The sequence below is a fragment of the Cebus imitator genome, unplaced genomic scaffold, assembly GCF_001604975.1.
Source record: "Cebus imitator isolate Cc_AM_T3 unplaced genomic scaffold, Cebus_imitator-1.0 Scaffold18, whole genome shotgun sequence".
Lineage (NCBI taxonomy): Eukaryota > Metazoa > Chordata > Mammalia > Primates > Cebidae > Cebus > Cebus imitator.
This window is the reverse complement of record NW_016107333.1, coordinates 11529567-11544261: the sequence shown is the minus strand read 5'-3', so window position 1 is coordinate 11544261 and position 14695 is coordinate 11529567. Positions and strand designations below refer to the sequence as shown.

Genomic DNA, 14695 nt, shown 5'->3' with positions numbered 1-14695 from the left:
TGAGACAGAGTCTCTCTGTGTTGCCCAGGCTGGAGTGCAGTGGCGCAATTTCGGCTCACTGCAACCTCTGCCTCCTGGGTTCAAGCGATTCTCCCACCTCAACCTCCTGAGTAGCTGAAACTACAGGCACATGCCACCACGCTCAGCTAACTATTTTTGTATTTTTAATAGAGACGGGGTTTCATCATGTTAGACAGGATGGTCTCGATCTCCGGACCTCATGATCCGCCCTCCTCAGCCTCCCAGAGTGCTGGGATTAAGGGCATGAGTTACCGTGTGGGTTGTCTTTTAACTGTTTATTGTTAAATAGTAGATTCCCAGGAAGATGAAAAGTGAGTACAAAGAAGTCATTTGTACCCTTCAGCCGGTTTCCTCAATGGTTACATTTTCCATAGCTATGGTATACTATCAAAACCAGGAGTCTTGCGCAGGTATAATGTGTGTCTCTAGTTCTCTGTCATTTCATCAGTGTGTCGATTCACATAACCAGCACTGCAATCCACACAGAACTAGTTCATCATACAACCACCTCTGCTTCTGTATAGTCGTGCCTGCCTGCTCGCCACCCTCCCTAACCACTGGCAAACAGGCATCTGTTTTCTGTCTCTGTAATTTTGTCATTTCAGAATGTTATGCAAGTGGAATCATCCAGTGTGTGACTATTTGAAGTTGGCTTTTTTTCACTCAGCACAAAACCCTCTAGATCCATCCAGGCTGTGGCGTGTGTCAATAATCATTCATTCCGTTTTACTGCTGAGTAGTATTCCATGATGCGAATGTACCAGGATTTGTTTAACCTGTTGAAGAATAGTTTAGTTGTTCTCAGTTTTTGGTAATTACAAACAAAGCTATTCGTATACAGGTTTTTGTATAGACATACATTTTCATCTCTCTGGGATAAATACCCAAAGTGCAATTGCTAGGCTGTATGATAAATGTATGTTTAAATTTTTTAAAGGAACTGCTACCAGGTGTGGTGGGCATGCCTGGAATCCCAGCACTTTGGGAGGCTGAGAATACGATTAACCTTTTATATGTTAATTCTGCATCCCAGGACCTTGCTAAACTCCTTTATTTGATCTAGGAGTTTATTTGTAGATTCTTTGGAATTTTCTAGTAGACCATCATGCCATCTATAGATGGGGACTGTTTTATTTCTTCTCTCCTGATCTGTGTGACTCCCTCTCTTTTCTTGCCTGTTGCGCTGGCTAGATCGTCTGTCTTTAACAGTGGTGGGAGAGCGAAGTTCCTTGCCTTTTTCTGCATCATTAATTTTTATATTTTTACATTTGTTAAGACAAAAATCCAGTAGTTTTATCCCCTGCTGCTCACTGTTTATTGTGACTTTTTCTATTTTAAGTGGATTTTAAAGGAGTCTTCCTCCTACCAATTTCCCTCGGAGAATGAAGGGCCTCTTTCTGTATCCTCGCCCCTTCTCTCCCCATGGCCCTGGCTTTTTAGGGGCATGGACTTTGACGCCCTCTAGTGGCCGCATGGTGCCACGTCTCCTCTCGGCCCTAGGGGAGAGGTGTGGACTTGGGACGTGGTGAGACCCGGGACCGCTCCATCCTTTCCCCATCCCTACCCCAACTCGTGTCTCCTGAGGCACAGGGTCCCTATGGGCCTGGCTGACCCCCTGCTCCCTGGTGTCTGCAGACAGCGGCTTCGGGCCCTGGGCCCGTCCAGGTGGTGGCACCGGTGTCCGGGAACAGCCTGGGCGTACGGCGAGCGGAGATCAAGCCCGGGGTGCGCGAGATCCACCTGTGCAAGGACGAGCGCGGCAAGACAGGGCTGAGGCTGCGGACAGTCGACCAGGTAGGGCGCCGGGACTGGGCGGGAAGAGGAGCCCCGAACTGCACCTGCCCTCCCGCCAGGCCTCAGAGCTCAGGGGTCCCGTCCACAGTAAGGTGGGCCTCCTAACCCCAGCGGGGAGGCCCTCGCTCCCTGTCCCTCTGTCCCGATGCCCAAGTGGGGCTGGTTCTGGGTTGCGCCGGGCCCTATGCCGCCCTCTCCATGGGCCCCTGCCTCTCGGAGGAGCCTCCTTTCCCACCTGCCCTTCACTGCCCAGGGCATCTAGCTTCCAGGCGACGGTGTAGACAGCGGACGCCAGGGAAGCCCATGCCTTTGTGAATGGTACAGCAGAGTGTTTGCGGGTGCAGCCTTGGGCCAGGGTTGAAATCCTGACTCACCTCCTTCTTAACTATGCAGCCTAGAGTGTTTCTTCCCCAGGGAAATGGGGTAACCTTGGTGCCCACCGTGCAGAGCTGTGCCCCTGGGACACTGTAGGCTCCCGGAGTATCAGGAGGAAAACAACAGCTTGGAAGAAGGATCCTGGCCCAGGGTGGGCCAGGGACACTGACTCTGTGGTCCTGCCTCCCCCAGGGGCTCTTTGTGCAGTTGGTCCAGGCCAACACCCCAGCATCTCTTGTGGGGCTGCGCTTTGGGGACCAGATCCTGCAGATTGACGGCTGTGACTGTGCCGGGTGGAGCTCGCACAAAGCCCATCAGATGCTGAAGAGGGCATCAGCCGAGAAGATCATCATGGTGGTTCGGGACAGGTGAGTAGCCAGGCCCAGACAGCCTCTCCGTCTGACCCCAGCCACGTCCCCAGGCCAGCTCATTGTCCCTCCTGCCAGGCCATTCCAGCGGACTGTCACCATGCACAAGGACAGCACGGGACACGTGGGCTTCATGGTCAAGAAGGGGAAGGTCGTCTCTTTGGTCAAAGGGAGTTCTGCGGCCCGCAACGGGCTCCTCACCAACCACTATGTGTGTGAGGTGAACGGGCAGAATGTCATCGGGCTGAAGGTAGGCCGGTGGCTGCGCCAGGGAGGGATGGCTGGGTGGTGGGAGGGCTCAGGTCTGTGGGCAGCTGAGCCTCAGTGTCCTCATCCTAAGGTTGCTGTGAGGATTTAGTAAGACAGTGTTGGGAGGGCTGGGTGTGGCAACTCACATCTGTAATCCCAGTGCTTTGGGAGGCCAAAGCAGGAGTATCACTTGAGCCCGGGAATTCGAGATCAGCCTGGGCAATATGAGATCCTCTTTCTACAAAAAAAAAAAAAAAAAAAAAAAAAAAAAAAAAAAAAAAAAAAAACCCAAAAAATTAGCCAAGTATGGTGGTGTATGCCTGTAGTCCCAGCTACTCAGGAGGCTGAGGCAGGAGGACCACTTGAGCCTGGGAGGTCAAGGCTGCAGTGAGCTGTGATTATGCTGCTGCACTCCAGCCTGGGCAAGAGAGACCCTTTCTCAAAAAAAAAAAAAAAAAAAAAGTGTACTTAGAGCTCTGAGCACAGTGCCAGGCATATAGTAGGTGCTTAATAAATAATAGCTATTGCTACTGACACATGGAGGCCAGAGGCACGACAGGATTAGGAGTGTGTAGAGTTCCCAGGCACCCACCCAGGTGGCTGCTGGCTGCATGGACACCTCCTTGCTCTGTATGGCACTGTTATTTGCATAGTGGATCATGTTCAGAAGTAGGAATGATTTAGAAAATTGTTATTCAGAAATCCATAGGGTCATCAGGCTCTTCAGAACTGGGTTTGTCCCAGCCAGCCATACTTTTTGAGATCATTTGTCTTTTCAAAGTTTATTTCCACCTGTGGCCATCACTAGTCCTGTCTAGCACACCTACTCTCATTTGTTTTGGAACAACCAAGAAGACACATAACCAGATTACATACATGTGTAAAGTAAAGGTCACTGGGCTCTGAGTAAGGGCCAGAGGCTCTTCTGTGGCCACAGCATTGTATTTGGACTGCCTGGCACACTTTGCCTGGAGACTTTTAGTTTCTTTTTCTTCCCATGATCTACGTGGTGTTTGCAGGCCTCTCTTTTTACCAAACAAGCAGATCTAAGAGGATGTAAGAGGAGGAGGACCCTTGTGGCCCTGACGGCAGCAGGAGCCAGAGGGTGGATGGGTGCACTTAATACCACCCACAGGAGGAGGATTCTCTTTATGCGTTGAGGCCAGAACTCAAATGTGGCTGGGGCCGGGGATATAGGATAGCAAACGTGGGCTTGGTGGGTCTCTGAGAGCCCTTGAAAGGGGGAGAAGAATCGCAATGATGAGGCCCTGTTATGCGTCAGGCCCACTTCACTGGCCTTCAAGCTGAGGGCGGGAAGCGCATGCTCATTTGACCAAGGAGCTCCTCAAGTGGGAGGCCCATGTTCTCACTCAAGCAAGGCTTTATCTAGGAGTCTGCTGGGACCCTTGTCTGACAGGCTCGGGGTCCGAGGCAGCCCTGCCCTGCAGTCAGGCATCAGTGGTGTCCTCCAGCAGTGGCCATGCTGACCCTTTCACAGAGTGGCCTGCAGAGTTGCCCCTGGTCCCCAATCCTTAAGGTGATTGCCCACTTGCCTTCTCTCTAGGACAAACAGATCATGGAGATTCTGGCCACAGCTGGAAATGTTGTCACCCTGACCATCATCCCTGCTGTGATCTATGAGCACATGGTCAAAAAGTAAGGCTGCACCCCTCCTCTGCCATCCCCCACCTCTCTGTCTCCTGGCTGCACCTGGGCTCGGCCACTCCCACCTTCTCAGCCCTGACACAGGGCACAGGCCCAGCCAGCTCCATCCTCCCTTCCTCTCCCCTCCCTCCAAGGTAGCCTGTGGCTTCTGGAGATTTGTAAGTCTTAGAACTGGGAGTGAAGGCCCACATGGAGGCTCTGGCTCAAAAGGGGATGGGGGTGCTGGAGGGCGGAGAGAAGGAGCTGCCAACTTGGCCACCGTTGTTGCTGTACCCAGGTTGTCTCCAATGCTGCTCCGCCACACCATGGACCACTCCATCCCAGATGTCTGAAGCCATCAGAGGGCAGGGCAGGCCTCCCACCCTCCTGTGGCCAAAGGCAACCACCCTCCAACTATGGGTTGCAGCTGGCCTGCTGCCTAAGGTGGGGGTTGCCTTGAGGGGGGGCATGTCCAGGAGGGTGACCACGGGATGGCATGGGCATGTCGTTTATGAACACAGGCCTCGTTGGCGGCTCAGACTCCAAGCTGGGCTGAGGCTCAGGCACGGCCCACAGGAAGCCGATTCTCTGGCACTGGTTTAAATGCCGGCCACGTAGGCAGGCTGCCTAAACACTTCTTAAAGTTGCAACTGGGCCCCTTTCAAGATTTTGCTCTACTAGGAAAACAGTTAAACATTTTGAGACCAGAGTGACATTCTTTGTGAGAGCTTTTTCCTTGCCTGGACTTGCTCTTTGTCATAGACTGCGGAAGTTCTCAGCCTTGATTGCCTTTTGAATAAAGATTTGATTTTAAACAAAATCCTGTCCTCAGAGGTTATTGATTCCCCCCCAAACTATCAAAAATAATAAAATAAAAAGGTAACTGAAATTTTGGAATCTTGGTCCCCTGACATGCCAGGGCTGGTTTTCTCTCAAACAGTGGGGGGACCAGGGTCTTTTCAACACATGGCCTCTGAGAGCCATGATTTGGCTTTGCCTCTGTCATATGCTGCCTGCCAGCCTGGCACAGGGATGACTGGAACTGGGGACAGGATGGAACTGTGGGGATGGGGTGGGACTGTGGGGCAGCGGGACTGGCAGAGGGAGCACTGGCTTTGGGGCCCCCTCCCATGTGACTGGCTGCTTCTGCTTCTGCAAAGCGGGAATGAGAAGCCACTTCAGGGGGTGCTGCGGGGATGAGACGCGATGCGCTCATGGTGCCAGCAGGGTGTGCCACGTGAGGGCGGGGGGAGGTGGTTCCAGACCCCGTGCCTGACCCCAGAAGGGCAGTGGTGCCCCAGCCCCATGCAGCTCTCTGCTTACCTGCACGTCAGAGACGATGGCTGCCTGCCTGGCTTTTTCCTGTGCAAGTGTTGTGACTCCTGTGTCAGAGGAGGACAGTGTGAACCCCCCCATTCCCCCTGTTTAGAGAAACCACACAGTATAAAGAAAACAGGCTGAGGGGCTTGCTTTGTGTTCATGCTTTAATTCAGAGTTGTCTGCCGCAGGTACAACTCTGTCTGAACAAAAGGACAAAGGAGACAAGAGTCAAGATCCCTCCCCACCTCCCCACTTCCCGAATCCCCTGAATTCTTTGTCAAGGGGATGGCCTAACATGGGAGTGCACTGTGACCCATTTGCGTTGTCCCCTAGGTCAGAGAGGGGGTTGTGAGTTCTCTGGGCAGAGGCCCTTGGGTAGGCCTTGGCCCCAGAACCTTGGAGTTTGTCCCACCCCTCCCCAAAGTGCTGTAAGATACCCCTGTGCTAGTGGCAATTGGGAAGGGTGTGTCAGTGAGAACCTAAGTGATCCCCTTGGGAGAAATCTACAATACGCTCCACTCAAGCCCAGCTCTCTGTGCAGAGCCCGGGCCCCAGCTTCCAATGCCTGCCTGAGCCTGAACTGGCCAGGCAGTGGGGCCACTCTGGCCTGAGCCCTAGAACTCAGCAGAAGCCACCTCTGCCCACTAGGTTTCAGAAGGTGGTTTCTGGGGATGCTGTTCCTCAGGACCTCATCAGCTCTGGCTAGATGCTGGGGAAAGGGGAGGCCCCAAAGATTTCTGCTTCAGAAGCTGAGGGCAGGAGGAAAAAAGTTGCAACCCAATGGGAGGAGGTATTAGGCAGGAAGGAAAAGGGCTGCTGTGGAGGGTAAGCTCTCTCAGGAGGAGGCCCCGCACCAGCTTTGCCCTCCTAGCCCCATCTGTACCCAGCCTCTGCAGGGCGCGGTGCCCGAGCCGTAGCTGCTGCACCTCCACCACCTGGAGCTGCACGGGCCACCTGCACCTTTGCATTGAAGCAGATACTGAGCACACGTAGACACACTCCAGAGCTAGGCCAGGGCCACCTGCCGTCACGGTCCCAGGGCCTGTCCCAGGGCTGAGTGGGGAGCTGCTTCCTTCACTGACAAGAAGAAAAGCCCATCAAAGGCCCCAGGAGAACCCCCGAAAGAGAGGACCCTCAACACTGTGGGCCAGGGCCTGCGTGCCCCCCACGGCGGTCTCAGGCCAGAGCAGGAGTAGGGGGCTGCAGCCGGCTACACTCACCTCCTCCGCAGGTGGCTCCTCTGGCTACACGCACCTCCACCTCGGGCCCAGCCACAGCCCACTCCTCCACAGGTAGCTTCTCTAGCAGCAGGGACAGAGTAGACTGTGGCCCCAGCCCTGTCACATCCGCCAAAACACAAGACACAATAGGAAGGCCACAGACGCAAGACACAGACAGGAGCAGAGGGGCTTGAAGCTTGATTAAATTCCAGTGGTGAAAAATATAGAGACTTTATGTTGTCAAATATAGTTCATACATTTCTTTTCTCGGCAAAGCTTGGACTATGTCTAAGGAGACTACACAGCTCCATGAGTGCACGGCACAGGAGGCTGGGTCCGTGGCCAGTCCCGGCTTGGCTTTGGATTGGTTTTGTCCACTGCCCCCTCCGTGGCATGGCCACAGTGTCCTGCAGGGGCAGCCCCAGCCAGGCCCCAGGCATTTAGGTTTGATTTGGCTGGGTTGGGGCATATTCCACAAAGGATGGCTGGTCTGAGGCCCTGACCGAGGCGGGGGGAGCTTTGGAGGCACAAAGCGTGTGGCAGAGGGGGCTCCTGCCCCAAGGGCTGGGCCAGCTGCCCATTCCCAGTGCATGCAGGTGCCTGACCTCACGTGGAGGGCACCAAGCAGAAGGGCAGAGCCCAGCAGTCAGGCAATGGCTGTTGGAGCATCGGGGTGAGGGCAAGCAACCTTGGCAGAGAACCAGAGTGGCCCTGAGGCCAGAGGGGCGAGGAAGACACAGAGTCCCTCCAACCCCCCAGATGTGGAGCCTCGCCTCTGAAGAGTGGGTGGGACGACCAGATGGGTGCCAACCCTGTGGGGGAAGAGGAGTGACTTTACTTGGTAAAATAATAATGGTAATAAGAATGTCAGCAGCTTGGCTGGGGGACTCAGTGTGGTCCCGGAAAGGGGCTGGGGGCAGTGAACCTTCCCAGGCCAACTGGCCTTGGGCTGGGAGCAGGGAGGCTGCAGGATGCCTGCCCGCTCTTCCACACGCATGCCTGGGAAACCCATCCCAGGACATCCTGCTTTGGCCTGGACAAACATCGTGGCTTCAGTATGCCGTCCTGCAATTCATCCTGCCAGAATCCCCCACCCTTCTCCAGAGGCAGATAGGTTTAAGGTTTAGGAACCCTCATCTCAGAAAGCAAGCAGCCACCTCCCCGGAGGCCCTTGCATGGCTGAGAACCAGCCCCAAAGTGAACATAGTGCAAAGCAGAAGTTGGGCCCGAAGGCCCCAGAGAAACTTGGGGCAAGTTCCAGGAGGCAGTCACGGCCTCTGGCTTATTCAGTAAACTGTGGACTCCTGAGTCCAGCCCCGCCACCCAGCCTGCAGATGAGATGGCCTCACCTTGAAAGGCTGGGGGAGCCCTCTTGGCAGGGGCTTGCCTCCTCTTCTTGTGCTGGTGGATTCTCCAGCTGGGAGCTGGGGCTCAGGCAGGCACTCCTACCCCAGCACTGAGCTTGCCGGGCTTAGCTGCCTCACAGGAATAATGATTGACACACCCAGAGGTGCCAAGAGGAAAGAGATGACGGGAAGGCCTAGGATGAACGGACACACACACAACCCACACTGCCATCTGCCACCTTGCGCCCAACCCACCTCTCCTCCAGCCTGTGGCCTTGACTGAGCTCCTGAGTCCCAAGGTGGGGAGCAGTCTGGGGAGGCTGGAACGCTGGCCCGGCCCAGTGGTTTCGGCCCCTGCTCTGAGACCTGGGTTAGCGATCTGTAGTTTAGGCCATGGCTGCCTCCATTTGAGGAGAGGGCGCTGGCCCCTGAGCTGGGGCTGAGGGCAAGGTGGCTTGGAAGAGCAGGCATGGAGTGAACAGGGCACTGGACAGGACGGTGCAGGGCGGGGGCCTGATGAGCAACTTAAGCCCGGCTTCTCTGGATAAAGACAGCCAGAAACTTCCTGAGCAGGGTTGGCCCTGTCCAAAGGGCCAGGGGGACAGAGGGGCCGGGGGGCCCTCGCCTCCTCCCCTCCCTGCGATGTGTCCAGCCGGTGTGCCTCCTGCCTTTGGTCTCCCTTCCCTGCTTTCCATCGAAGCTTTGGGATGCCTGTCTCCAACCCCTACTCCTGCCACGATACTGTTTTAACATCCTGAAAAAAAGAAACAGTTCCACACCCAAAACTAAATAAATAAGATGATGCCCAAGGGAGAAGGAGGGGGAACGGCATCCCTACAATCAGTGGTCAGGCCGCAGGCGCCGCTGCCCGAATAGGCCTCCTCAGAGCTGGGAGCCGCCGCCCGCTGGGCTGGGGCCTGGCTGGCTCAGGGAGCGGCAGCTGATCCTGCGGATGGAGTGCAAGGCCACAGTGCAGCAGCCCCGCAGCAGGGAGCTGATGTTGTAGATGGGCTGGCCCTGGCGTCGCTGGGAGCGGCAAAGCCAGGCCACTGTGGGCACGGCTGGTACCACCACAGCCAGCAGATCCACAATGTAATGGCGGCTCCAGTAGCTCTTGGGCTCCTTCTCAGCTGCGGCAGCCTCCTCCTCCTCCTCCACGGGGCACACCACGCTCACCGACTGGCCAGGGTTGGGGTTGGCACCAGGCTGCTGTGGGGTGGGTCCACGGGTGATGGGCTCTAGGGCCTCTGGCTCATCACCCACTGTCACCACCACTGCTGAATTGGGGTCTCTGGGTCCCAGAGAGTGGGCGTCTAGCTCTGGGTACCTGTCCCCTGACTCAGGGACTGTCCCACAGACCCGGGCTTGGGTCACCTTCTCCAGGATGGTGTCGAGGTCAGGCTGGTACTGCACAAAGTCTGTCTGGATGGCACGCTCCTGCATGCAGCTGGCCTGCACACCAGCCTCCATGCCACACAGCAGCTTCTCATAGGTGTTGCTGGCGGGGAAGCGGGGGCCCAGGCCAAAGGAGCTGTGCAGCGAGGTCTCCTCGGTGCCACAGTCCACCCCCGATGACAGCAGGCTGCTGGCTTCCAGCGCATCCGTCCGGCTCAGTGTGTCATCAGCTGCCGCAAAGCCGCTGTCAGCCCCGTCCTCAGCAGAGCCGCTAGAGGGATCGCCGGGCTGGCGGTCACCACAGACGGCCGGGTCACTCAGCTTGGTGTAGGTGGAGCTGCGGGTGAGGGAGCGCGCGGGGGACCCACCGGCCGATTCCCCTGTGCCATCCTCCTTGGTCATGCCGTTCTGGGCCACCTCCATGCTGTGCAGCAGCGTCTCCAGCTTCTTGTTCTGGATGTTGATGTCCACGAAGTACTTCTGCAACCCCTTGTCCTTGTCAATCAGGTTGTTCTTGACAGTGTCGATGACTTGCTTGAGCTGCTTGATCTCCTTGCGGGCCTCCTTCAGGGCCAGCTGGGCCTCCACGCGGTGGCACTCCTCCTCAATCCAGTCCTCCTGCATGCGTGACAGCTGCGTCTTCAGGTCATCGATCTCTGTGTCCCTGTGAGCCGAGGAGACACACACATGCTCACTGCCTGCCTGCCTGCTCTGTCACCACCAAGGAGAGGCAGGGAGAGGACAATGTCACCAAGGATAAAGGGCCCTGTGCTGCTGTGGCTCAGAGCCCAAAACAGAAGGACAAACTCAACGCCTTTTTATTATGGGGGGAGTGAGAGTGGCTGGGGAGAGGGGCTGAGGGGCAAGGCAGGAGAAGTCTATACCTGGTGAGAGAAGAAAGTTCAGGAGGAGATATCACTAGCATTCCCACCCCACCACTCCCCAAAACGCAGACGACTCTCAACATTCAAATCCATCATCTAGAGAAGAGACTAGACAACAAAGATCCTTGCAAGTTTTATACCTGCTGCTATAAAAACCTAATAAAATCTTAATGTAAAACAACAAAAACTAGGCAGAAAATCTCGGCTCTATAGAAAGTGAGGTCGCCTCCTACTAAAGCAGACAATTTAGATGGAGGAGTATTTGGCCAGAGACCCCTGGGGAGAGAAATGACAGCCTTCAATGCTGGGGGATGCTGACGACTTTACATTATCCCTTAGGCAGAGGGATGAAAAGCGGTGGGTGGAGCCGGGAGAGCGATGAGAACAGGGTGGCTCTCTTCTATCCATGCTAGAAGCTGCTTCTTTGTATATCCTTGTATCTTTGTATCTTAAAGAGGAAAGGCTGAAAAGATCAAGGAGAAAGGCACAGAGTTACTCCTGAGAGAGCGGGCAAGCACCAGGTGAACAAGACAGTCGGCTGACTCTTTTCCAGAAATGCTCAGGCTTTTCAAATTCCCGAGTCACAGACGAATGCAAGGGTGCAGGTGAGGGAGGTAAGTTAGAAAAACATCCCATCAGGTCTAGAGGTAAAACCAGAGCAAGATGAAACAGCGACTGATTAACACTATCGAGGAAGGAGGAAAATCATCCAGGAGACATCAAACCCTGTCCCGGGCATTCTCATCCACTCCCTAGTGGCAGCCCACATGAGCCCTCTCAGCCTCAACCTTACATTCCCATCAATATTATCTACAAATGCCATGGCTGCCACTTATCAGCCCAGCAGAGTGACTGTCTCAGATCAAGCACCATATACTTTTCAAAGCCAGATCAGAAATTTCCTACAGGAAATGGGCCCAGGAATCTCATTCCTCAATATGCTGGAGGGACTGGGGGCTGAGGGGGTGCAGCAGCCACAGAGGTCAGCAATGGTATCGCCTAGAAGGGGCCCCACCATCCAACAGGACACAGCTGGAGCTGCTTAGAGTGCCAAGAACAGACAAGGCAACAGGTACTGGGGGGTGGGAGATACTGGATCTTCACGACTCCTGCCTCCAGGTGGGGGGCTCGCTCTAGGTAACCCTCCTGGCCTCACCCTGCTCCTCACTCACATCTCTCCCTGAGAAAGAGTGTAAGTTTGGAAGAAGGAACTGGGCATGATCTGCTCAGCCAGCCCCTGCCTCTCTCTCCTTGGGGCTCAAACCCCAGGGAGCCATGGCTTTGAGTCCTGTCCATGCCTCAGTGGCATCACATTTGAAGTGGGTCTTGAAGGATAAGTTTGCCTAGGAAGCAAGATGGGGGGCAGGGCATCTCAGGTAGTGGGGACACAGATATGAAAGCACAGAGGTGCATAAGCACGTGGTGTCTTTGAGGAACAGAAGGTGGGCCACTGCAGGAAGCACAGGCATGAAACTTGTTATGTAGAGAGTGTGGGGACAGTGACAGTATGTCATGTAAAGACCTGCCATAGGTTCCTGTGGGAGTAACGGGCAGACAGTGTCCAGGGAGTGAAGGTGTGGGCACGCCCACGCCAGGGCATCCTGCCCAAACCACACAGGGCAGATGGTCTGCTCTAAGCCATGGGGCTGGCCCCAGAAAAAAAGCTGGAAGTTGGGCCATCTGCTCCCTGAGGCATTAGTGCAAAAGGCATGCAGATTCTGGCCATCATTGGGAAGATAAGGGAAAATAAAAATAGAAATCCTAGCTCTGTAGACAGTGAAGCTCACTGAATGCTACCCATAACTGCCTGCAGTTTAAAACCACAACAAATCCAAACCCAGGTAGCTGCTTGGCAGAGCTGTGGTCAAGAACCATGTAGTCATGCATACTGTGTGATCCCATTTATATGAAATGTCCAGAACAGGAAAATCCATAGAGACAGAAAAGTTAGTGGTTGCCAGGAACTAGGGTGGTTAAGAGAAATTGGGAGTGATTGCTAATGGGAATGGGGTTTCTTTTTGCGATGATAAAAATATTTATGAAATTAGATAGTGGTCATAGTTGCAAAATTCTGTGACTATACTAACAATCATCTAATTGTATACTTTAGATAGGTGAATTGTATGGTATGCAAATTACACTGCAATAAAGTTGCTGTATTTACCAAAAAAAAGAAAGGGAAAAAGGAGAGATCATGGTGCCTGCTTGGAGCTCCAGCCCCACACAGTGCCTTGTCCAACTCATAATAGGCTGCATGTTTGCACAGACACAGCCCAGAGAAGGATAGTTAAGACAATGGGAGAGCTATGCCCTTGAAGTGTCCATCACGAAGAGGAGGCCACCAGGCTGGAGGGTACAGCCTGGGAGGGTTGGGATTAAGCACCTGAGAATGAGCTCAGATGGGCCTGTGGGGGCTCCTGGGAGACACCTGGGCTGGGGAGGAGCTCAGCAAAAGGTTTCTCATGATCATCCTCCACAGCAGGAAGCAGATGAGGAGGAAGGCTTCTGGGGCCTGAAGTCAAGGTCGGCCACAAGCCCTCCAGAGACTCACTCAGCAGGAAGTGAGGAAGGATACAGAGTTGTTTTTCCCCCAAAAAACACAAGTAAGTCAGAAAGAAGCCGTGGAAGATGGGAGCCAGGGGAAAAGAAGCAGCCAGAGGGGCTGTCAGGCTGAAGCTGGGAGAGGACTGCACAGGTGGGAGGCCCCACGGGACAGACCCTCATGGGAAATCACTCCCATCTGGCCCCCAGCAGCCTCGTGGAACAGTCAAGGTGAGTAGCTTTTGGCAGGGGTGAGGGTCTGCAAAGGGGCTCAAACGAGGCTTTGCTGGGAAGAAGAGAGCAGATGGATGCTGGGAGACCCCCGGCCACTCCTTCCTCCCAGAGATGACCCAGGGCCCTGGTTCCTCTGAGTGTGCAGCTGGTGGGGTGCCCCCAGGGCTGCTCATGGCCACCTGCTCACCGGTCCTGGAGCCGGTCCTGTGTGTCCTTCAGCCGGGCTTTCAGATGCCGGATGCACACCTCCTTCTGTTGTAGTGGGGTCAGGTACTGCTCCGGGGTCGGGGGCTTGATGCCATGGTTGTCACTGCACAGTGTGTATTTCATGGAACGCCTGCAAGGGGATGCTTATCATCAGGGAGAGAGGAAGAGGTCAGGCAAGGCACAGGTGCTTTTCCTCTGGGGAGCAAGGGGACTCCAGCCTCACCATCCCTGGCCACCAGATGGCTCCAAGCAAGGCCTCCCACACAAGGCAGGAAAACCCTCAACCTACTGGAAGGTGGGTTTTAGTAGAGCTCTTCTGAGTGAAGACCACAGTGTCAGGATGTGGGCTTCAGGGCTCCTCTAGTTAGGGCTGGGTGGGGAGATATATCCCAGAGCACACATGTAAACCTGGAACTAGGCCAAGCGCTTGACCAATGCTGTCAATCCTTACAGCAGCCATGGAGGTAGGGACTTCATCTTTTAGAGGGGTTGCTGGCCACAGAGAAGTTAGCTTTTGCCCAAAGCCCCTCAGACAGTCCCAGTGGTGCACCCCAGAACCTAGGTACCTAGTCTTCCAGCCCAGAGGATGAGTTTGAAGGCTGGAGACCTATATGTAAGTGGCAGATTCTGGCTCTGCATGGCAGACAAGGACTCATCCCCACAGAGGAGGAAAACATCTCCCTGGTGGAGGCAGAAGCTCTCCTCTCCAGAGCAAAGACCCCTCACAGCCGGGGGACAGGGAGGGCAGACACGCACAGACACAGCTCTCTCCATCCACACCCCAGTACTCTCACTCCTCACCCGCACTGTGTGCATGTGGGTGCGCCCTATATTAACGCACACTTCCTGGGAGCGCACATGTGAGGATGTCAATTCCCAGTCCATTTGCGCCTGCATGTGCAGATACACACTTGTGCCTCGCGGGCACTTGCGCGTACTAGGGCACCAGCCCAGGTCCATGTTCACACTTTCCCCTCTGGGAGCACATGAGAGCACACATGTGAACATCTGCTGGCTCTGGGCAGGGACCTGTCCACTGCAGTACTCTGGGGCGGCAGCAGGCTGGACGTGCACTGCTCCCAGCACAGGGCGGCACT

At 55.0% G+C, this 14695-nt stretch overlaps 2 protein-coding genes across 8 annotated transcripts in view; one reads left to right on the top strand and one right to left on the bottom strand.

Annotated features, from left to right (window-relative positions):
- SDCBP2 (syndecan binding protein 2) overlaps nt 1-5340 on the top strand; it is a 14354-nt gene extending 9014 nt beyond the window's left edge. For both annotated transcript variants that reach the window (XM_017515514.2, XM_037733641.1), the window contains exons 5-9: nt 1657-1815; nt 2383-2558; nt 2637-2808; nt 4372-4463; nt 4750-5340. In XM_017515514.2, the coding sequence (XP_017371003.1) occupies nt 1657-1815; nt 2383-2558; nt 2637-2808; nt 4372-4463; nt 4750-4804 (654 nt within the window). In that variant the 3' untranslated portion in view covers nt 4805-5340. The remainder of the gene's footprint in view (nt 1-1656; nt 1816-2382; nt 2559-2636; nt 2809-4371; nt 4464-4749) is intronic.
- A 577-nt stretch (nt 5341-5917) lies between these two features.
- SNPH (syntaphilin) overlaps nt 5918-14695 on the bottom strand; it is a 42555-nt gene continuing 33777 nt past the window's right edge. For all 6 annotated transcript variants that reach the window (XM_017515481.2, XM_037733616.1, XM_017515464.2 and 3 more), the window contains 2 exons: nt 13579-13728; nt 5918-10396 (listed from right to left, as the gene is read on the bottom strand). In XM_017515481.2, coding sequence (XP_017370970.1) covers nt 9220-10396; nt 13579-13728 — 1327 coding nt within the window. In that variant the 3' untranslated portion in view covers nt 5918-9219. The remainder of the gene's footprint in view (nt 10397-13578; nt 13729-14695) is intronic.